Source organism: Enoplosus armatus, chromosome 23, assembly GCF_043641665.1.
Source record: "Enoplosus armatus isolate fEnoArm2 chromosome 23, fEnoArm2.hap1, whole genome shotgun sequence".
Classification (NCBI taxonomy): Eukaryota; Metazoa; Chordata; class Actinopteri; order Centrarchiformes; family Enoplosidae; genus Enoplosus; species Enoplosus armatus.
This window is the reverse complement of record NC_092202.1, coordinates 795,001-818,330: the sequence shown is the minus strand read 5'-3', so window position 1 is coordinate 818,330 and position 23,330 is coordinate 795,001. Positions and strand designations below refer to the sequence as shown.

The 23,330-nt window shown below is 45.6% G+C and overlaps 4 protein-coding genes across 4 annotated transcripts in view; 2 read left to right on the top strand and 2 right to left on the bottom strand.

The window, feature by feature from the left end:
• LOC139306214 (zinc finger protein 420-like) overlaps positions 1–23,330 on the top strand; it is a 58,899-nt gene that overhangs the window by 10,765 nt on the left and 24,804 nt on the right. The window lies entirely within an intron of this gene.
• Positions 1,699–10,674, bottom strand: LOC139306194 (F-box only protein 41-like). Its single transcript, XM_070930151.1, has 16 exons — positions 10,525–10,674; positions 9,786–10,319; positions 9,594–9,673; positions 8,067–8,139; positions 6,987–7,253; positions 6,664–6,728; positions 6,179–6,322; positions 5,282–5,457; positions 4,811–5,034; positions 4,452–4,567; positions 3,768–3,920; positions 3,452–3,547; positions 3,148–3,266; positions 2,700–2,858; positions 2,466–2,581; positions 1,699–1,769 (listed from the first exon to the last, which is right to left on the bottom strand). Exons 1-16 carry the CDS (start codon positions 10,672–10,674, stop codon positions 1,707–1,709), a joined length of 2,535 nt encoding a protein of 844 aa, XP_070786252.1. The 3' UTR covers positions 1,699–1,706.
• On the bottom strand, positions 14,789–16,452 carry LOC139305560 (early growth response protein 4-like). The gene is made up of 2 exons (XM_070929441.1): positions 16,326–16,452; positions 14,789–16,028 (listed from the first exon to the last, which is right to left on the bottom strand). Exons 1-2 carry the CDS (start codon positions 16,450–16,452, stop codon positions 14,803–14,805), a joined length of 1,353 nt encoding a protein of 450 aa, XP_070785542.1. The 3' UTR covers positions 14,789–14,802.
• Positions 21,675–23,330, top strand: part of cyp17a2 (cytochrome P450, family 17, subfamily A, polypeptide 2) — a 6,689-nt gene continuing 5,033 nt past the window's right edge. The window contains exons 1-3 of the mRNA XM_070929454.1: positions 21,675–21,986; positions 22,383–22,503; positions 23,156–23,294. Coding sequence (XP_070785555.1) covers positions 21,727–21,986; positions 22,383–22,503; positions 23,156–23,294 — 520 coding nt within the window. The 5' untranslated portion in view covers positions 21,675–21,726. The remainder of the gene's footprint in view (positions 21,987–22,382; positions 22,504–23,155; positions 23,295–23,330) is intronic.

The window sequence follows — 23,330 nt, the reverse complement described above, 5'->3', positions numbered from 1 at the left end:
CTCTACTAACTAAAAATGGGTTAGGGTTAGGGTCTGCGGTTAGTTCATGGTCTGGAATGACAGTCAGACAGTCGAGCGTCTGCCGAGCAGGTGGTTCATTAATGACACAAAAGCCTCCAAAATTGATGAGAAAATGATTTATTGATGGCAAAATGACACATGTAGCACCTTTAAGTTCTATAAAGATGTTGAAAGACACTTTTCCATCAACAACTCCAACACATCTGATTGATTGATTGATTGCTTGATGTCTTGGGTGCATCAGTAAATGTATCTTGTGCTTGTGCAAATATACTTGTGCAGACGTGTGTGCTTGTGCTTATTTTCAAGGTAAAGGTAAGGGAAGAATTGACTTCAGGAGAATTATGGCTTTTTAAGGTAGAATAAGGATTTCCCTAAAATCCTTATTGCTAATACTGTTGGCTGTAAGTAAAAGTAAAGCTAATGGAGAATAGGGTTGTTTTAAGGGGGAGTAAAGCTGTGATGGGGAGAATTAAATAAGAAAAAGGGTTTAAGGTTTTGTTAAGGTCCAGGTTCTTGTCAAAAACAGAAGGAAGTATTTATTAACAAATCCTTAATTCTTCTGTAATAAAGGGGTGAGTTAAGGGAGATTAAGGGTTTTTTATACAGTCCAAAAAAAGACAAGTGGCTTTGTGACACATTTAAGTGAAATAAAGGGTTTAGTTAAGGGATTCAGAATAATGGACTGTGAAGGAAGGATCAAGGTTTTGGTTTTGGACCATCTCTCATGTACTGTGTTGGAGTATTTTCACCTGCCTGACGTGTTTTCTTTTTGTGAGTTCCTATTTTCTACTTTTTCCCACAACGATTTTTACAAACGCCTGAGTGACTGAAGTGTCGGAGTTGTGGCCGACGGTGGTAGGGCATTTCGGCTGTTTGTGTGCTGTCGTACATCTATCTTTGTGAGGACCGGTTTGCGTTTTAGACTGTGGGAGTGAGGACACTTATTTAAAGAGCTTGGCGTCTGTCCCAATACCTACTTAAACATACAGAGTTAACAGGCTGATTACCACTAATGCTGCGTCATGTTTCAGATACCATAGACGTCCATCCTGTCTGCCCTCAGAATCGGCAGCTGTGAGTACTTCCTCTCTGCAGAGCGTTTTATTGCTTTACCTCCACAGGTTGATGGGTCAACAGAACAATAAAACACTGGATTTACAAAGTAAAAGCCTGCAGGCAGCGTAAGAACCTGTGGACGTTCTTTTATTAATGATTCTGAGTAAACATTTTATCGGACAGAAAACTGTCTACATAATATCACGTTATGTATCTTATATAAACAGTACGGGCCAACAAGCTTCTACATAACTTGATTTAATTGCTTTATAAATTGTATTACTCATTAAAGCTCCTGTTGATTATGTGGAAATTAAATAAAACCAACAAAGTGTCTGAGCTCGACTGAGTCACGTATATGAGATGACCTCATTAATGGAGCATGTGAGCTCAGATAAACCTCCACACGCTTCAGGTCTTCAATTACAATTACTGGAAATGCGTTACACAAGAAGGCACTCGACTACTCGTAAATACCAACAGTGTGGGGAAGGACCTTTGGTTTTAGGGTTCAGGGTAGCATTCGTTTTGGGTTAAGGGTTAAGGTTTTGGGCCATGTACCGTATAATGTTAATGAAGGTCCTCACACATATAGAAGTACAAACAGATGTGTGTGTGTGTTGAGGTCAGCAGAATCCTTCGGCTTTAACCTGCAAGACGTCACACAACCCGGGACGCTGCTGAAGAGCCTGAGGAAAACACACACACACACACACACACACACACACACACCATTAGTAACCCAGTAAGTAATAATTAATAAAGGCAGTTTGAGTTTAAATTCCCCTCCGTGTTTTAAAGTGGTCAGAAATAATGTCAGCATGTTTTTTAAATGATTGTTAATAGCTTTGTGGTGTAACACCGGCTGCCAGAGAAGCAGAGACAGTAAACAGACTGTAGTCTGCAGCTACATGTCATGGACCGATAGCGTGTTGTTGCTACGTGCTGCAGCTCAGCAGCTAATTAGCCTGTTAGCCTGCTAACTGACGTTAGTTTGGTGTCTCGTTCAGCGAGCTGCAGGACGAGACGTGTGTTCATGTCTATAAGTTTGATGACGAGGAGACGTTAGCAGGAAGCTAATGCTGATTGGCTCAGTGTGACGTCACTGCTTTATGCAACATTTAAGATTGACCGACACCAGAACACTGTTCTGACTAATTGAAAAAATATTAAATATAAATATAAACTGTTGCTATGGTTACCTGCAGTTTAATTTAATCTACCTTGAACGGTTGTCGAGCTTAACTATAGCTGAGGAGTCCACTTACATGGTTTTTAACAGAGACCTGCCAGCCAATCAGAAACCAGGGTTTTAACTTGTCTGTGGTATGGTTTGTTTTCATTGTATAACACACACACACACACACACACACACACACAGTCACCTTTAGTGTGTTGAGAATCTCTCCAAACAGATGTTGAGCCTCCTGCGTGTCCGGCTCTTCAAAGTAATCTGACACAGAGAACTCGACCACTATAGATCTGATGTTATCACACATACCTGCAGAGACACAGACACACTTTATTAATGTTCACATGTCATGTCAGCGTGACAGTAATAGTCATGTAATAATAATTAAGTATTATTAGTGTGTTCAGAGGAACAGTTTGTGTCTCACTGTGGAAGTGCAGGACAGCCTGACCGCTGACAGGTGTGTGCGTCAGGATCAGCGTCTCCAGACTCTTCAGTCCTGCTTTACACAGCTCTGTCGCCGCCTGCAGGCCGAGGTCGGTAATACGCTCCAACTCCAGCACCTGCAGGTGAGCACAGCTACGCACTACACACACACACACACACACACACACACACGCACATATATATAATTACTTCTGTCCATCTTTTCTTACCTTTAGAATTCTGAAGAATCAAGAAACTCTCAAAAAGTCGAATCAGCTCTTGCCAAGTGTCTTTGTGTGTTTCTACCGTTTCATTATCGATTAATATATCATTCATTTTCATGGTTAATCGAAGTCCAAAGTGACGTCTTCAAAAGCTCAGAGATTCAGTTTACAACGATCACATTGGAGAAGCTGACACCACAGGATGGCTGGTCCAACATCACTCACCCATCGCAACCAATCCCTGAGTGCCACAGCCGACCCCGCCCACACTGAGCGAGCGGAGGTGTGGCCAGCATCGACCAATCGTCTGCAGGCAACGGTTGCCAAAACGAGTTGGCTGTTGGCTGAAAGAGAGACGGAAAGAAAGACAGAGAGAGATGAGTGGTTTAAAAGTCATTTGTTGCAGTAAACTTCAGGACTGGGCTGCATTCAGCTGAAGAGTTTCATAAAAACATTTTTAAATTCAACCGTTGTGTTGAATTTATGAGGACGTTCTCTAAATGTGTCCCCAGTCTGTGTGTGTACTGACCAGGGGTGAGCTGGCGCCACCTGCAGGCTGCTGATGTTCCTGCAGCCTGCACCCAGGGCCCAGAGGACCTCCTGACCGAGAGGATCTGATGAACTCCTGCATGCACAGACAGGTGAACAGACAGACAGGTAAACAGACAGACAGGTGAACGGACAGACAGGTGAACAGACAGACAGGTGAACAGACAGACAGGTGAACAGACAGACAGGTGAACGGACAGACAGGTGAACAGACAGGTGAACAGACAGGTGAACAGAGACAGGTAAACAGACAGGTGAACAGACAGACAGGTAAACAGACAGGTGAACAGACTCACCTGTATGTGAGCGTCTGCAGGTTCCTGCAGTAGCAGCTGGCCAGCCACAGCGTCCTGTCAGTGAGGATGTGAGGACACTGAGAGACAGACAGGTGGAGCAGACTGCCCCCTGCTGATCGCAGCAGGGCCTCCACCCCCGGCTCCACGCTGCCTCTGAGACAGAAAACACACCCAGGTCAACTACAATACCCACAATGCACCCAGGGAGCACATTTCTTCCGCTGTGACGCCTCTGTATGCTGCTCATTAACGCTGTACATTTTCCTGTTAACATCTTTAGTGCTGCGGTTATCTGTTCTGTTCTGACCAATCAGACTGCAGCTGGATTGAAATTAGATCCTGTTACCACGGCAACATGCATGTTTTTCATTTAAAAAAGAAAAGCTTTTATACTTTTTCCCAGTTTGCAGCACTGAGCGTTAATCCCTGAGAGGATTGTGTGTGTGTGTGTGGCCTTGTATTGCTATCTTTGTGAGGACCAATTTCAGTTTCAAACCATCATAATGAGGTCATCTCTGCATTGTAAGGACATTCTGGCCGCTCCTCATTACTTCAAAGGAATGTTTGAAGGTTAGGACTTGGCTTTAAGGTTCAGGTTAGAATTAGGCTAGGGAATGCATCATGTAATTGAGAGTCTTCACAAGTATAGACAGACAAACGTGTGTATGTGCGTGTGTGTGTTACCGTGTGTTCTTGTGGTAATCCTCTCGCGTCTCATTGGATCGTCTACTTCGAGGTTTCAGGTTGTTCAGAACCACAGACTGAGTTTGAGTACACCACTGAGACAGAGTGGTCAGGAACTACACACACACACACACACATATGGATTAATCCGCCTCTGCAAATAGTTCCCAACAAATGCACTATTTCCTGGTTTGATTGATAAAAAAAACAAAAGTTGATAATGTCAAACATAATGACTAACACAAGCCTTATCTTTTAATAAAGACGATGTGATGAAGACAATGATATTAGTAACAGTTTGATGACGACGATGATGAAGGTGACAATAGTAACATAAGTCATGATGAAGGCTCCTCTACCTCTGCCGACACTCTGGCGTTCTCCAGCCGGAGGCGTGTCCAAACCGCTGGGTGCCTAGCAACAAAGCGCCAATCAGAGCAGACCTCGGCTGCATACAGCAAAGAGCGCACATCCAAATATGGAAACACGCAGAAAAGCCCCGCCCTCAGCCTCAAGCTGTCCGCCCCCAGCTGTCTGTTGCCTTGACAATGGGAGGGGGTGGAGCGGAGGGAGGAGGGGGCTTCTGCAGGGGAGGAGGGAGGAAGAGGAAAAGGAGAAAGGAGGAAAGGAAGGAGAGAAAGTGAGGAAAGTAAGGAGCGCAGGAAGGAAGAGAGAGCAGAGGAGGAAAAGAAAAAAGGTAATCAACAGGTAATCAACAAGAAAGTCCAGGCTTTTATTGTGAAGCAGCCACAGGAAGTGTTGCATTAACAAACACTAACTTTGCAAAAACCAGCAAGAAAAAGACAAATTAAAAGTCAAGAAAAGTTTACCTGAACCAGGTGTGTGTGTCCTGTCAAAGACAAGTCTCCTCATCTCAGCGCAGCTCCAGAATCCTTCCTCTTCCTCCTCCTCCTCTTCTTCTTCCTCCTCCTCCTCTTCCTCAGTGCTGTGGTGACGACGGTTTCTTTTGCTCCACGTTCTCCCACCTTCTCTTTCCTCCCCGACCCTGGAAACACAGGAGAAGAAGAAGAAGAGAAGAAGAAGATGATGAAACATGATAAAACAAAACTCAGATCTTTGAGACTTTTGGTTCTGCTGCATTCATTTAACTGTCCATCGCGAGTCTGACAATGTTATAGAAGTGTAAAATCTGTGGAGAACTCTTTTGATACAGTGGTTCTGAAACCCAAGATAAATCTAAGGGGAAAATATATAAATTTCTCTTGCACAAAATGATGTTTATTGTTTCTAAATGTTCCCCTTTTGTCGCTTTATTTTCTTGCGAAATATTGGATTTTCTAAAAATCCATAAAACAATCTGAGAAGACATAAGAAACTACAGCGATGCTAGCAGCTCTGTGAGGCTGTACTTAGGCATAGTGATGAGCTAAATGCTACTGTCAGCATGCTAACAATGCTAACATGCTGATGTTTAGCAGGTGTAACATTTACCATGTTCAGCATTTATAGTTTAGCGTGTTAGCAGTAAACAGAGTCCAGCTGAGGCTGATGAACGTCATCAGTTCTGCAGGTATTTGGTCATAAATCAAAGTATTGGACACACGAACATGTTGACCTGATGGTGGCGCTGATGAAGAGTCAGAGGATCACCAGAGTTATTACAGTTCATCCTGAGGGGAGCATGAAGGTCTGAACCACATTTCATCACAGTCCATCCAGCAGCTGTTGAGGTGTTTCAGTCTGGACCAGAGTGCCATTTTACGTACCACAATCTCTCTCTCCTCCAGTTTCCTCCTCCTCTCTCTCGTCGAGTCCAGGGTGAAGCATAGTGGTGGGGGCGGACCAACCCTCCTTCACCGTCCCACTTGCCTGAACCCAGAGACAAGGTCCGCATACGACCAGTCAGACTGCTGGGAGACAGAGAGAGGATCCATTATAAAAATATACACAGGAAAACGTTTCAGCAGTTGTTCTGTTTGAAACCATAAAACCTGTGGCCCTGAATTAATCTCAGTTATTAGTGACATAGTGCAATTATCAGTATTTCATAATTATTAACTATAAGAATATAAGTGTTTCTCTCAAAGTTTCTCATTAATTGTCAAAATTATGAGGAAACTCTAAATGTAATTTAATGACGACAAATGTCAAATTTAAAGCCAGTGGGATAACATCTTAGAGGTTCAGATTCTGCTATGGTACAAACTTGTCTTCACAGTAGAATCGAGGTCCGTTTGATGTGTTCAGGTACCTGTAGTGATGGTGGCTGTACAGCTGCTCTCCCAGACTGCAGGAGCCTGATACACTGTAACTCCTCTGGAGGAGGGAGAGGAGGAAAATGAAGAAGAACAAGGACAACGGGAAAAGGAGTAAGAGTTGACAAAAGAGCAGGAAGACGGAAAGAAAAAGGAGGGAAGAAATGGAGGATGAAATGTGGAGTTAATCCTGGTAAGACATCATCAGGATTTTACACATCATACAAAAACAAAAATTCAAATGAATTCCATATGTCGCCCTAATTCAAGTGCACGTGTACAATTTCTTACATTAATATTACAGATATTTTTTTCTCACCCGGTTGCCGATGGTTCCCTGCATCTTGTTTGCGATGATGTCATCAGTGCTGCCGTCCAGGCTGCGTCCTCCTCGGCCAGGTACAGGTGGTGTGTATCCCTGTGTGTGTGTGTATCCCTGTGTGTGTGTGTACGGGTCAGCGTACTCGTCTGTGTGTGTGTATCTGTCGTTGTGATGTCTATAGTGGTTGTGATGTGTGTGTGAGCTAAGCAGCAGTAACTGTCTCTCTGCACAGTCGGCTCGTTCCAACAACGTCTCAATAAACACCTAAAATCAAACACATTCACCGTTACAGCAAAAAGATATTGAGGGTGTTTAAATACTGTAAATAAACTTCATGATATATTCAGTGTGTCATGGAAGGGATGTCGTTTACATTTATCTTTTAAATCAGGTTCAATTCCCAAGTCATGACAGCAGGTTCTCCACTGAAAAGACACTTTTCATTGACTGTATTACACCCAAAACCTGAAGCTAACCTGAAGCTAACTGTTTTTGCTGTTAAACTGAACTGTTAGCTAACGTGATCAAATTTGTTGTCGCCACTAAACAGTTAGCTAACCTGAACTTCTTTTTTTTTGCCTCTAATCTGATCAATTAGCTAACCTGAGAAAAGAAAATTTGCCAAACAAAACTCTGTCCCAAAACTGAGTAGTTAGCTAACCTGAACCAATTTATCGTAGCCACTAAAATGAACCAAAACCTAACCCAGAAAAAAACGTTTTAGCCACTTAACTGAACAGCTAGCTAACCCAACCCAAACTGTTTGCTGCTTAATTGTACAATTAGCAAACCAGCCCCACGTTGTTTTAGGTGATAAATCGAACAGTTAGCTCAACAGGAACTGGCCTGCAAGTTTCATATATGATTTTTTTGTTAATAATAATTAAATCACACACAAATTAATCAAAATCACAACTATAGTTTGGAGAAGTAAAAAGTGACTGAGTTAAGCTAGGCTAATCTCACCGTCATCACACCTTCAAACACCACACAGACATAAAAAAACAAAAAGCAGTTTGTCTCATTCTCAGTAATCAGAAAGATCAGCATCAACAATAGAAGATCTTTAAAGGTCACCTGCAGTCTGGATTTGGCCTCAGCCTCTTTCCCTGCAGTCTCTCTCAGAAAACACTCGATATCCACCATCTCCCTGCACAACACATACACATTTCAAAATGTATATTTATTTCACAAACATGAATAAGAATATGCAGGACTACATTGCCTTACGCTTAGTATTTTTGTTTTAAGCAAAATATACAGATCCTTGTTTTATAATTCTTGCTGGATTTCAATCCAAATTCTATTTGTGAAGACAGAACAGTTCCTCCCCTAACAGAGCTTTACAGTAGATGCAGACAAACATATATAAATATCACATAAAAACAACACAGATACAAAATAAACAACAATATGTAGATATATGTAGATACACAAAGCCACACAAACAGAGACTGACCTTACAAACACACACATCCTCGGGGCTGCTGTGCCTCACTGTCATCTTACATTCATCATCACAGCAAACCACAGCTGAGTGAGTGTGTGTGTGTGTGTGTGTGTGTGTGTGTGTCCAGTGATGCAGACTAAACATGGCGTGTCCTCTGTCTGTGCAGCATGTTGTGTTTCTCTGTTCAGTACATTATGAACAGACAGAACATTAGTATTCATGCTGCATAACATATCATATAAAATATATTATATATTGTTGACTAGAGAAGTGATCCATCTTACAGAAACAAAAACAGACCAGACAGGAGAAATATTAAAGTCACTGTGTATTTTAACCATCATATTACTCAACAGATCAACTCATTTTTTGTTTCTCCAAGTTAGGACCACGTTTCCCAGCAGCTCTGTTGATTTATGTTGATGAGAATAGACAACTTTACTTTATGGGCTTCATGGCAGCTTCATTAACAGAGCTTTACTTCTCTTCATCCAGCTTTTTGTACTGCTGCTGCCGTTTATTTTGCAGTTACATTGCGTCTTACTATCACCACCTCATAGAGGGAAAAATATTCTGCACTGGTTGTAAAACCCCATGAGGCAAATTTTGGGCTCTATAAATAAAATAGATTTACTTGCCTTCATTCAGTAAACTAGTTTATCTTTATATGCACTTTTTCTACTGTACTGTAATATTAAAATATTAATAGTGCTGCATGAAAAAATCCAAATATTAATGGATTCTGCCACTCCTATTATTAGATTAGGACTACAGTTCCCATAATGCCTTGGGGGATGTAAACAGGAAGTACAAAACTTGAGACCCGTCACATTTTGGCAAATAGCCTCCATTAAAAGTATGCTGAATTAGCTATTAGCGGTTCCTGTTTATGACATCTGGAAGTCTGTCTGTGTTCAGATTTGACCGAGTTATGATCAATCAGCAGCCAAACTACTACTAACTTCCTGTTGTTTTGAGAACACCTGCATGCACCTGTCCTGCATGTTTCCAATTCTGTCCCACAGGCTCAGACTGGACCAAGGACTGTAGAGGCAGCATATCGCAATAATATTAAAAAAAACAAAGTCAAAATGAAATACTGCAGGTTCAGAGGTACAGACAGACAAACGGAAAGAAGCCTTGGAGATACTGACTGTTGTCGTTCACTCAGCTCTCTGTCTTTTCCTTCCAGATCTTTCTTTAATCGCTCCATCATCTCCATGGCAGCAGAGACCTGATGGATAAAACACAGAGAATAAACACAGGTGAAATGGATGTTTCACCCCTAATAGTACGAACGTGTTTCTGTCACCAGGGTATCATTTCTACATCACAGCTCCACCCACCTGTCTGGACAGGTACCCCGCCCTCTCCTCCACTTCCTGTTTCTCACTCTTCAGTCGTTCCCCGTCCCGCCTCTCCTGCTCTAGCTCCGCTTCCCTCTTCTGTAGCTCCACTTTCAGTCGACCCATGCGGCGGTTCACCCTCTCCTCCACATCCACAAACGTCTGGGCGATTTTTCGATCCAGCCCCAGCCCCAGTCTCTCCTCCAACCCGATCCCCACAGACAGCCCAAACTCCAGGCCCAGCTGGACTCCCACCTCACTGAGTTTCTTCCCGAGAAAAGGCTCCAGAGAGCCGGGGAGGGCCAGAGCGGTGGAGGGTTCCTCTGGATGTCCTGCAGAGGGGAGAGCACGATCTGAAGAGCCAAACATTTCCCTGAGCAGTTGGACGGACGCAGACGATGAGGCGAGATCCAGGCAGGCCAGCGGCAGGGGGAGGCTGTGGGCTTCCATGCCTAGAGAAGAGCTCTGTCTTTGGAATGCAGCTTGGCCAGGGAGTGGGAGGAGAGCACCAGGCTTGGAGCTTCGAACACGAGCCTGAAATGTAAGATTAAGTTAGTGCCTGTCTGTGTGTGGTCCACTGAACATCTTTGGGTTTTAGGCTGTTGGTCGGACAGAACAAGACATCTGAAGACATCACCTTGGGCTTTGGGAAACTGCATTTTCTGACATTTTATAGAGGAAGACTAATCGATGAATCGATAATGAAAATAATCATTAGTTGCTGCCCCATGTGAATTACCTGCGACAGCACCAGCAAGGTCTCGTAGGTGTGTCGGCTGACCAGGTGAGCCCGGAGCTCAGGTACAGACGGGAAACGAAACTCGTCACCACAGCGAGGACAAAAGTAGGGCAGCTCCGCGGAAGAGGAAGACGAGGAGGAGGAAGACATGCTTCACCAGGGAGCTGCAGACCTGGAAGATAAAACAGGAACACCTCAAAAACAATGGAAACACTGCCGCAGAGACAGTAACTGGCAGTAGAAGAAGACAGAAATACTTTGTGCTTTCATGTATTTCTACTGCAGACACACACACACACTCCTCAAGAACAAGTAAACCAGAGTACAAACTGGGTCAGTGTGTGTGCTACATAATTGATTTTGTGGCGATAAAGATTTAATGAGGCTAAAATCTGTAGATTAAAAACAGAAAAAGCTTCAGCAAAATGTGTGTATATGAGTCATTGTCACAATTCTTGGATGAGCCAGTTGTGTCAATACATGTTTGAATGTCACACACACACACACACACACACACACACTCCTCGCCTGTTGGATTTGACATTAGTAGGACGTGTGTGTGTGTTTCTGTGAGGCTAATCGCTAAGTGAAGCATGCATCTTCCGCCCCACTGACTGTGCGTGTGTGTGTGTGTGTGTGTGTGTGTGTGTGTGTGTGGCTGACACAGTATAAAAATATGAAAACACACACTTGCTGATGATGCACTGGGCATGTGCAGTCTGAGTGTGTGAGTGTGTGTGTGTGTGTGTGTGTGTGTGTGTGTGTGTGTGTGTGTGTGTGTGTCCAGAGGAATTTCAAATATGGATGGATGAGCAGGAAGAAAGAAATGTCTGGGGTGTGGACACTCTCTCTCTCTCAACCTTTTATTTTATCTCATGTTCCATCTGTTAAAACACTAAATCAAATTTTTTTGGGATTGATAATCCTCTCTAACATTAGTGACTTTTGTTTTATGGCGTCTGAAATATCTCAGAAACTACTGGATGGATTGCCATGAACATATGTTCAGACATTCATGTTCCTCAGAGGATGAATTCTAATAACTTTGGTGATCTCCTGACTTTTTAATTTGTCCAATAATTGGGTTTAATTATCTGAAAAACTAACGACATCCCCATCAGTCTCAGCAGTAGTTTTTGGTGCTAATTAGCAAATGTTACCATGAAAAACAATTATACCTGCTGAATATAGCATGTTGGCATGCTGATGCTAGCATTTAGCAAGTACAGCCTCAGTAGAGCTGCTAGCATGGCTGCAGGGTCTTGCTTGAACATTACTGTGGATTACACAGAGAGTTGTTCAAAATGGAGACTGTCCTCCCAAAAAATAACGACCGTATGAGTCATTTCAGCAAATGGCCAAAAAATCTGTTTACAACTGACGGAGCTACCACCAGCAGCCAGTTAGCTTAGCTTAGCTTAGCACAAAATGGGAAACATGCACACAGGCTCTGTCCAAAGGGAATTAAATCAACCTACCTGCGACCAAAAGCTGACTGATTAACAGGATATATGTGGATTGTTTTATCTGCACAAACCAAACCAGCCGACAGCAGGAAGTTTCTGCTCACAAGTCAAACATCGGTATTAACTGAACTAAAACTAGTTTCTTTGAAGAATGAGCACCAGCATGTTGGAGAATCACTAGAGCAGCCTTGACACGAGCACAGTGTTTATTCCAGCTAATGAATAATCTCGTAGTTCATTAGTCATCAGTCAGATGGTCAGCAGGTCTTCTCTCTTACCTGAACACAACGGTAATCTGTCGGTGCGTCAGTCAGTCGGCTTCATCCTAAAATCCGTTGCCATGGTTTCCCTGTTTCCCGCTCAGGAATTCACTGCAGTCTCGTGCAGCGGTGGATCGATCGATCCACTCAATCCGGTACCGTAACGGTCTCGTGCAGAAGCAGCGGCGGGACTTCGTGTGTGTGCGCGCGTCTGTATGTTTCAACCGCCGCCCCTCGCGGTGTGTCGGCGTGCAGCCGCCGCGTGCTGCTGCTGACGTAAAAGCCGCGTGACGTGTCCGTCCTGATGTGCAGATGATGGTGGAGCGGGGGGGGGGGCGCTTTCACTAAACATCTAAAATAAAGCCGCTTAAATGGATTTCAAACCTCACATGTATTTTCAGTGACAACACGGGGGGGGGGGTCTTCTTCATCTGAACATGACGCATCTGGGTTGTATTCTAGTACATATTAGTATACTGTAGTGCAGTAAATAGTACAATATTTCCCTCTGAGATGTAGTGGAGTAGAAGTAGAAAGACTCAAGTAAAGTAAAGTACCTCACTTGAGTAAATGTACTCAGTTACATTCCACCACCGGACGATGATCCCATGCAGTGAAGACTCAGTGGCTCAGCTTGGTTGAAGAGTTGTGGTGCTGACTGGTGACCACTGGAGGGCACCAGCAGCCTGGAGAGGAGAGATTAATTTAATATCAGTAAATATACAGACTTCAGATCAGTTATGATAATCACAGCAGCAGCAGAAGGCTCAGATTATGACTGATATTCTATAATTCTCTTCATGTTCAGATCGAAGCAGCAGTTTTCTTCTTATGAAAACTCATCAGTGAGCCTCACTGTTGTTTCCTTCATCACCATGAACTACAGCGAGCAGCTGGTTGAGGAAATGACTATAAAACTATATATTTGTGGTGTTTTTAAAGATTGACGTCTTCAGTAGGAACCAATGGGCTGAGAGCTGAGAGCCACAGACAGGAAGTGAGACAGGACTGAGAGACGGGCTGACAGGTTGCTGGTTTGAGTCTGAACATGAGGTTTGTTCACAACTGATGAGTCCTGAAATGACTCAGAGCAGCTTGTCTTTACTGGGAAAAGGAAACTGGATGAAACGTGTCTTTGGGCTGCTGTTACCATAGCAACACAAACGCCACAGTTCATAAAACTGGACAAACTCTTACACTGACAGAACTAATGGGACCATTTGTTGCCTGGCAACAGCAGCCTGTTGATGAATGGAAGTGCACAGAAATATGTGGCGGTGGTGAAGGCTGCAAATGACGATTTTTATTATCTCAGATTAATCTGACGTCTTGATTAATCGATTAATCGTTTGGTTTATAAAATGTCAGAAAACAATGAAAGATGCCACGTTTGTCCGATCGTAATAACACTAATAATATAATTATTTGTATAATTTAAAGAATTACAGAAAGTTTATTCAGCGTTTGATGCAACAACATGGAGTTTATGTTTGTTCGTCAAGGGCATCATTACGCTGTTTGATACTGTTTGTCATCATTGTGGTGGAAGATGATGATGATGATGATGAAGAAGCTGATGAACGAGACTGGACTCCTTGTTGTTTGTTTGTTTGTTTATTGACAGCGGCAGCAGCCTCCATGCAGAACGAGGAGCAGTAAACCTGCACAGCCATGTGTGCTACTGAGAGCTCAGCTCACACTGAGCTGGTGTGTTTGTTTCATCTTTACAGTACAGACACCAGGACACATATCCCACAATGCATCAGTGCAACTCTACCAGTGCTTTCTACCAGCACTGGAGCTTAAACCTGCACTGATATATCAGAATGAATATTATATAATAAAGTTCATTCAGCATCCGTAGAAGTTTTACAATCATTTCATAGAAAAGTGACATCATTGCACATTTATCCGCCATAGAAATCTGGCTTCTTCTCTAGAAATATACACACTCTCGCTGTAAAACATAAAGAGGTAGACAAACCATCTAGAAAAATAGAGATATATTACAAACATAGAACTCCTCAGATGTTAAATATAAAGCGGGTTGACATAAAAATATTTGAGTCAAAACAGGAACAGAATCACGACATTCTGACGTCAACATTCAGTTTCTTCACTGTTCCTCATGCAGAAAAGTCCAAAATCAATATTATACAAGCAAAACTTTCCAGAGAGACAGACTGTCCTTTAACATCCGTCCACAGCTTCTTAAAGTCCAGAGCACCTGATGATCAGGTAAACCAGCTGGTCCAGGATCAGACCTGAACACCGTCAGGAGGCCAAAGTCTTTAAATTCACCTTCCTCTCTGAATCCTCCTCATCAGCTGTGAATTTTCTCCCACAATCCTCCTGCAATGGATCTCACACATGCGCCACGAGAGGAGCCAGAAACTGGACTTTAAAGTCCTCTGAACACCAATCGCCTTCAGTGTGACGTCACATGGGAACGTCTCTCTGACGCTTTCCGGTTGACGGTTCAAATCCTGAAGCTTTAACTTCTCTTCACAGCAGCCTCACCGGGCCAAATTAACGGGAGCTCGCGCTGCTGCTTAGACGCCAGGCGCGTTCAGAGCCAGGGAGTAGGCGGCCATCATCTGCGCGCGCAGCTGCTGCTTGACGTGCACGCGCCCATGCCTCTTCCTCTCGTCGCTGCGCGCAAAGCGCTTGCCGCACACATCGCACGAGAAGGGCTTTTCTCCAGTGTGCGTGCGCGTGTGCGTGGTCAGGTGGTCGCTGCGACTGAAGCTGCGTGCGCAGATGGTGCACTGGAAGGGCTTCTGTCCTGTGTGGATGCGCACGTGCCTGTTCAGCTCGTCCGAGCGCGAGAAGCGGCGCTCGCACCCCTGCACGGAGCAGGGGAAAGGTTTCACTTTCAGGCCGTTCTTGGCGGGAGCTCTTCTACCCCCGCGTGACAGTTTGGGGGCTCCTGTCGCGTGCACACTGCTGATGTTGACTATCGGGAACGCGCCCTGCAGGAGGGAGGAGAGGAGATGAGCATCCAGGGTGGAGGGGAGGGGGGTAGGGGAGAAGTGCAAGTTGCTCCCGCTCTGCACGAGCTCCGTCTTGACTGCCGGCCTGCTGATGACGTAGCTGCTGGAATCTCCCCCGGTAACCGGTGCAGCCACTAAGCTCTTCAGCCAGTCCTCCAGCCCCAGAGGTTCCTGCTTGATCTCACAGCCGGGCTTCAGCTCGCCATGGCCGGCCTCGGAGCTCAGCAGAGAGTCGATGAAATCAGCCACATCCACCTGTTGCTCCAGAGCCGACAGCGGGAGGAGAGAGTCGGCGCTGGCTGGGTATAAAGCATCATTCCCGGTCATTGAAGATTGTCCACATCCGCTGCTGCAGCTGGAGGTCACAAACTCGCTCTTAACCACCACTGGCTGTGAAATTGAGGCGGGAGGCTGCTGCTGGGCTGCAGCCGGGGGAGGGATGCTCAAGTCAGAGCTGGGAGCCAAGCATGGAGACGGAACGAAGAGCGGGGGCGAGAGGGAGGCTGTGGCCGGGGAGGGCGCCGCAGAGGATGGGCTGGACTCGAGGAGAGAGCCAGCGTCGCCCTGCTGCTCCATCTCGGTGCAGATCCCGACGATCTCAGTAATCATGTTGAGGATCGCGTCCGCGGTGCTGCTCAGCCCCGCTGCCGCCGGTACCGACACCGACTCCGGTTCGGCGAAGAAGCTGTCGGTGTAGCCGAGGGAGGGCGAGAGCGTGTCCGAGGAGCAGTCGCTGAAGTCGGAGAAGAAATCTGAGTCAGAAGCGTCAGTTCCCGGAGAGAAAACTGGGGAGAGAGAGAGGGAGGGAGGGAGGGGGTGTTATTGTCATTGCATAATATCTCCTCAGTGGGCAGCTCAGCAGCCTACACAGTAATAATCAATAAGATGTGAAGATGCAGCTGCAGCATGCAAACAACTGCAACACTACAGATTATTATTACTGTTGTGGAATAATACACATCCTGCTGCCTTGATAAGGCCCAGTCACTCCATTAGTCATTACCAGTTATGCAACAGATGAATATGTATATTTGATATACAGCCTATTGTTACTGATTTGTTATTGATCAACACACACACACCTTGGCAGAAAGGTGATCCCACGTCAGAGTCAGCTCCGTCGCTGGGGCTCGAGCCCACACTGTCCACCCAGGCGCTGCACGCGTCCTCAAACTCGGACATGAAGCTGTCGTCACGCTCCAGAAGCATTGCGTGAACTGTTGCGGGTGGCGGTGATTGTGTGTGCAAGCGTGCAAAAGCCGCTGTTACGCTTCACCAAACGGTGTCAGGAGGATAAACTGATTTAAATTGGTCGGTCGGTGTCGGGGATTCCCTCGAGCCGTTAAAAAAATCCTGTTATTAATCCGTTACCGGAGCTCTCGGTGCGTTCCGTTAGTCCGCTCGGTGATGCTGAAGATGCTGGGCTCCCTCCGCTCGCTGGCCGTTTTATACTCTTCGTCTCCTAGGTAACTCCCGTCCCGGCCTTATTGGTCGGCACCGGCGCGAGGGATTCCCCCCGCCGCGCGCTTCGTAGCTGCCCAAACATGGGCAGCATCCGGTTGTGACGGCGGGTATCCCCACACCATAAAAGGACAGGCGGGAGAGCGACGTAGCCACGAGAGGAGAGAGGGGTTTCCTTCACTGCGGCAACAGAGCGACAAGGAGAGCTTATACAACCAGGAGGGAGTCTGAAGGAGGATGAAGAGGAGTGGATGAAGAGATGGATGGATGAGTGCAGGCATGCAGCAAAGGATGGAGGGACGATGTTAAACAGATAATGTTAGGGACCGTTTACAGCCCAAAGCATTTGATTGGTGGAGCCTGTCTGAGGCGAAAATCAGGCCAAAAAATACAGAAATAAAATTAAAACTATATGATGTTCTCGGTGTTATTATACTGCAATACATGTATTTGACTCTTCACCTGTTCAGCGTCAGTTCAGAGACTATTTGCTAACGCTTCTGTTTACATTAAATGACATAAAATGCATTTGCTTCTGCACAGCTGGGCACGTTCCGCATCTCAATAAGAGGCAGAAGAAGATATCCAACAGCAGATCATGGAGGTAACAAATATAAGTTTTGGCAGCCATGTCTTTCACTCATCATCTTACGCTCATAAATAAACACACATGCAGAAATATTAGACAGAGATGGTATTTATAACCAGAGGACATTCTGCAAAGACACTGATGGATCCTCGGAAAAACAAACCGTCTTTCTCTCCTTTTCTGTGTCGCATTGACAGTCTGTCGTCGCCAGTTTCAGCACCGCGGACTGCAGTGCTGCAGAGAGAGAGACGGGAGGGGGGGCAGAGAGAGAGAGAGAGAGAGAGAGAGACAGGGAGGGGGACAGAGAGAGAGAGACAGGGAGGGAGACAGAGAGAGAGAGAGACAGGGAGGGAGACAGGGAGAGGGGGACAGAGAGAGAGAGACAGGGAGGGAGACAGAGAGAGAGAGAGACAGGGAGGGAGACAGGGAGAGGGGGACAGAGAGAGAGACGGGGAGGGAGACAGAGAGAGAGAGACAGGGAGGGAGACAGAGAGAGAGAGAGACAGGGAGGGAGACAGGGAGAGGGGGACAGAGAGAGAGAGAGACAGGGAGGGAGACAGAGAGAGAGAGACGGGGAGGGAGACAGAGAGAGAGAGACAGGGAGGGAGACAGGGAGAGGGGGACGGAGAGAGAGGGACGGGGGGCAGAGAGAGAGAGACGGGGAGGGAGACAGAGAGAGGGAGACAGAGAGAGAGAGACGGGGAGGGAGACAGAGAGAGAGACGGGGGGGGGGGGCAGAGAGAGAGAGACGGGGAGGGAGACAGAGAGAGAGAGACAGGGAGGGAGACAGGGAGAGGGGGACAGAGAGAGAGGGACGGGGGGCAGAGAGAGAGAGACGGGGAGGGAGACAGAGAGAGGGAGACAGAGAGAGAGAGACGGGGAGGGAGACAGAGACAGAGAGAGACAGAGAGAGAGAGACGGGGGGCAGAGAGAGAGAGACGGGGAGGGAGACAGAGAGAGGGAGACAGAGAGAGAGAGACGGGGAGGGAGACAGAGACAGAGAGAGACGAGGGAGACAGAGAGAGAGAGAGAGAGACAGGGAGGGAGACAGGGAGAGAGGGACAGAGAGAGAGAGACAGGGAGGGAGACAGAGAGAGAGAGACGGGGAGGGAGACAGAGAGAGGGGGACAGAGAGAGAGGGACGGGGGGCAGAGAGAGAGAGACAGGGAGGGAGACAGAGAGAGGGAGACAGAGAGAGAGAGACGGGGAGGGAGACAGAGACAGAGAGAGACGAGGGAGACAGAGAGAGAGAGACGGGGAGGGAGACTGAGAGAGAGAGAGAGAGACAGGGAGGGAGACAGAGAGAGAGAGACATGGAGGGAGACAGGGAGAGGGGGACAGAGAGAGAGGGACGGGGGGGGGCAGAGAGAGAGAGAGACAGGGAGGAAGACAGAGAGGGGGGGGCAGAGAGGGAGGGGGACAGAGAGAGAGAGACAGAGGGGGGGCAGAAAGATTATTACATATTACTGCCCCACATATATGACATTCCTGCACCCGGCCAGCCGTTGTGATGTTGTCGCCATGGAAACGGGAGGAGATTCAGGGCAGGTGGTTATTGTGAGAGGAAGTCAGCAAACAGGAGCTGTTTAATTCATCTTCAAATTATAAATTTTTTATAACAACACTTGATTTTGTTTGTTTGTGTTTAGCAGAAGCTAACGTGGCTACTTACAACTTCTCAATAATGTGCGAGAGAATTAATTGTATTCTATTAGATATTAAATATAGAGGCTTTGTGTTATTACTGTAAGACTGACTACAGTTTACAGCCATGTCAGCAGCTCTGTGAGGCTGTGCTTACACACAGCTGTGCTTTGCTAAATGCTAACATCAGCATGCTAACATACTGATATTTAGCAGGTATAATGTTCACCATGCTCACCATCTTAGTTTAGCATGTTAGCATGCTAACATTAGCTCGTTAGCAGGAAACACAGAGTCCAGCTGAGGCTGATGAACGTCATCAGTTCCGCAGGTATTTGGTCATAAACCAAAGTATCGGACACATGAACATGTTGACCTGATGATGGAGCTGATGAAGAGTCAGAGGATCACCAGAGTTACTACAGTTCATCCTGAGGGGACCGTGAAGGTCTGAACCACATTTCATCCTACAGTTGTTGAGGCGATGAGGACCAAAAACAACACTCTTTAATCAGTTATTAGTCAATAAACATTTAAAGATCATTCAGATTTAAAATCTCCACCAAGACACACCAGAATAACACACTAACTACTAAAAACCAAAGTTCTTTTGCATACAAACATTTAAGATTCAGTTACAGAGACGTCGGAGGTTTTCCTTTTTACTTCAGTACAGTGTTCTAGAGCAGCAACTAGTGGTCAGAAGAGGAACTGCAGCTTTAAGCATTTCAGCATTGACTGTTAATATTTAGGGTTTTGTATATTTGTGTGTTGGGACAAGGACATTACTGAAGCCAACACCAGCTCCTCCTGCTGACACTGTAGTCCTCTGCAGCGGCCACGTTCAGCTGCTGCTTTGTGTTTTCACCGAGATCAACAACAACAACAACAACAACGTGATCAGGGGAGCAGGCTGTGACTTCGACCGTCAGTTGACCATGATGGCTGACGACGCAGTCGACAGAAACCTCTCTCACACGAACGTGTGAAAGGACTATATCAAGAAGCAAGGATGATGGAAGTGTGTGTGTGTGTGTGTGTGTGTGTGTGGGCGAGGTAAGAGAGACTGTTGCCATGGCGCTGTGCCACCTTCTGTTCCCTCCACCTGTTACAAATAACACACTCGGGTAGAGCTACATTAATGTGTCGTGGCGTCAGAAACGCTCTGGTCTTCAGTTTGTCATCTGCAGCCACTGACTCACTTTATATATCAGTCACACAAACCAGCCGTAAAGAATCTCCACAGATTCATCATCGCTCTCCTGTAACACTGTCGGACTCTGAAGGACAGTTTTTAAAAGTGTTTAAAAAGAGGTATTGTCGGTTTTACACATTCTTCTTCTTTGTCAAAACCAGCCTACATTACCCACAATGCAACTCAACCTCTGGCAGCCATGTGGGAGATTCAGGTGTGCTATGGTAGTAGTGGCTAATGTAGCAGCAGCTACGGATCTCTGGTCAGCTCTTTCTGACTCCACACCTACAGACTGTTTTCACTTTCAAAGTTGTAGTCTTCAACTGATGCTGACTCGAGTGACATCACTTTTATCAGATGTCACCACAGACTGTGTATATAAAGATGGCCGACGCGTCTCCACCACAGACTGTGTATAAAGATGGCCGACGCACCTCCACCACAGACTGTGTATAAAGATGGCCGACGCGTCTCCACCACAGACTGTGTATAAAGATGGCCGACACGTCTCCACCACAGACTGTGTATAAAGATGGCCGACGCGTCTCCACCACAGACTGTGTATAAAGATGGCCGACGCGTCTCCACCACAGACTGTGTATATAAAGATGGCCGACGCGTCTCCACCACAGACTGTGTATAAAGATGGCCGACACGTCTCCACCACAGACTGTGTATATAAAGATGGCCGACGCGTCTCCACCACAGACTGTATATAAAGATGGCTGACTAAAGGCTTTACACTACTATAGAGAACTCCCCAACACCTGGAAACGCCAGACTGCCAGGAATAATGAATGTAAGTGTTTTATGCTGCAGTTCCTCTAATGTCCACTAGATGCTGCTCAACAACACTGACTGTATTGAAGTGAAGGGGAAACCTCCGTCTTCTCTACAGAAATATGAATTTTTTTTCAATAGCTAACTTTTGTGAATTTTGGATATGTATTGCTCCATTAAGGAGAAATCAAAAATGCATGTGAAATAACATTATATAACGTCTTCTGTGACTGGAGGAAAGTAAAATAACCCTGATGATGTCGTAGTGATGTCATCAGGTGTATTAGTTTAGTAAGTTTATAACAGAAAGCCTGTGAGGGGAGCTTGAAAGACGTGGTCATTTACCTGGCAGAGAGACTAAAATGAAAGATATTGAGTTGCATTATGGGAAACGTAGGATGTTGCTGGAAAGTAACTAAATACGTGTACTCAAGTAACAAACACTACAAATGTCCTATCTGTGTATGACTGCATTACAGTGTGTTATACTTCAGAGAGTAAAGTGTTGATCCTGACGTGGTCTCTCTTTCCTTTAAGGTCGCCGCGGCAACCGGTGACATGCAGCCTGATAACATCAAGGTTGGTTAACCAAGATAAACACACTAACAAGCACACACTCATGGCCAGGGTGAGGGGGCGGGCGCGCACACGCACACACACACACACACACACACACACACACACACACACACACACACACACACACACACACACACAACCTCTGACCTCTCCAAGGTCTCTGTATGCATGTGACAGAGATTAAAACCAGGACTCTCCTGCCTGCCTCTTCATTTTCCTCCAGTCCATCACAGCCATGTTCTCCCGTCTCCTCTCCTCTCTCCCTTCCTTTATCTTTCCTCTCTCTCTCCCTCCCTCCTTCCTCCTCGTCGTCTTCTTCATTGTTGCGGCAGTCGCCATTTTCCTGATCACACGCCGTCCGTCCGAAACCAAACCTCCTCCTCCGGCAGCTCGGGGCTCCATCCCCTGCCTGCCATGGCTCCCCGTCCTGGGCAGCCTCCCCTGGCTGGGAGGAGGCCTCCCTCCGCACCTCCTCTTCACCCAGCTGGCCCGCAGGTGAGAACACTGAGCCTCCTCCAAGGTTTGTGTTTCTGATCCCGGAGGAGAGGTGAGCAGACTGGAAGCTCCTGAAGACCACGTCGATGTGTTTGAAGAACTAGTTAATGTTACTTCTTAACGTTTAGAAGGAGCGAGTATCATTCAGACAGTCAAGGATGTTTTCTACAGTCCTTTAAAAAGGTCCATCAGTTGTTTTTAATGTGCAGCAACACTAGTGTTGCTACTACTACAATCAAAGAGTACATTTGGGAACAAAAATTGAAAAGCTGCATTTTACTAATAAAAGGTCAAACTGGCTCTGTTCACTTTTTAAGTTGTGTCTACTGTACAACAGAATATTCTAATATTATTCTTACATTAGTTCTGTGTGATGCGACTCACTGTGTGTTTCAGGTACGGCTCTCTGTTCGCTCTCTACCTCGGGCCTCACTACACTGTGGTGGTAAACAGCCATCAACACGCCAGAGAGGTCCTGCTGCAGAGAGGGAGAGACTTCGCTGGGCGACCGAGCATGGTGAGACCTGCATCCCACTATTTATGTTCCCTGTACTGGTTGGCAGAGCCTAAACACCTCAGAAAACTAATTATTGATAATCGTTTTTTTCATTCAGCAGCTAAAACTAAAATCGAGAAAAGAATTGGTTGAACAAATTGTTAGTAGCCATAGTTTATTTAACACACAAATTATTATTATTATTTTAAGTTTGCATTAAATGTACTGGAAGATGAAATGTATTGATTATTATAATCTCATTCCTGTTGCTCTGTCCATAGCTGATCATTCATTTTTTAATGTTTTGATAAATTGTATTTTATCAAACCTCAAACCTTTTATTAGTATTGAAGTATTGAAAATGACCACATGTCACTTAATGCTTCTTCTGTGACTTTTCTAACTTTTATTTAACACTGTTTCATTGAGCAGTTTGATATATTTCGTTTAATTAAAAAAGGTTTTTTTTAAAAGGACGTTTATCTTTCACCAAAACTCAGAAATCTGAGTACTGACACTGACATAAAAGCATAGTGTTTATGAGGTTTTTGTCAACATATACCAGCGGCTGGGCACGTACCCAATCGTTGGACGACAGGTTTAAACTGAGTTTTCACACCGAGACATGTGTTCATGTGATTTAGACTACTACTCTTATTTGTACCCTCTGCAGGTGACCACCAACCTGTTGACCAGAGGAGGTAAAGACATCGCATTTTCAGACTACTCTCCTCTCTGGAAGTCACACCGTCGCCTCGTCCACAACTCCTTCACTCTGTTTGGAGAAGGAAGCGGCCGTCTGCAGGACATCGGTACTCTCCTCCATCCAGCCATCATTTCTCTGGTCT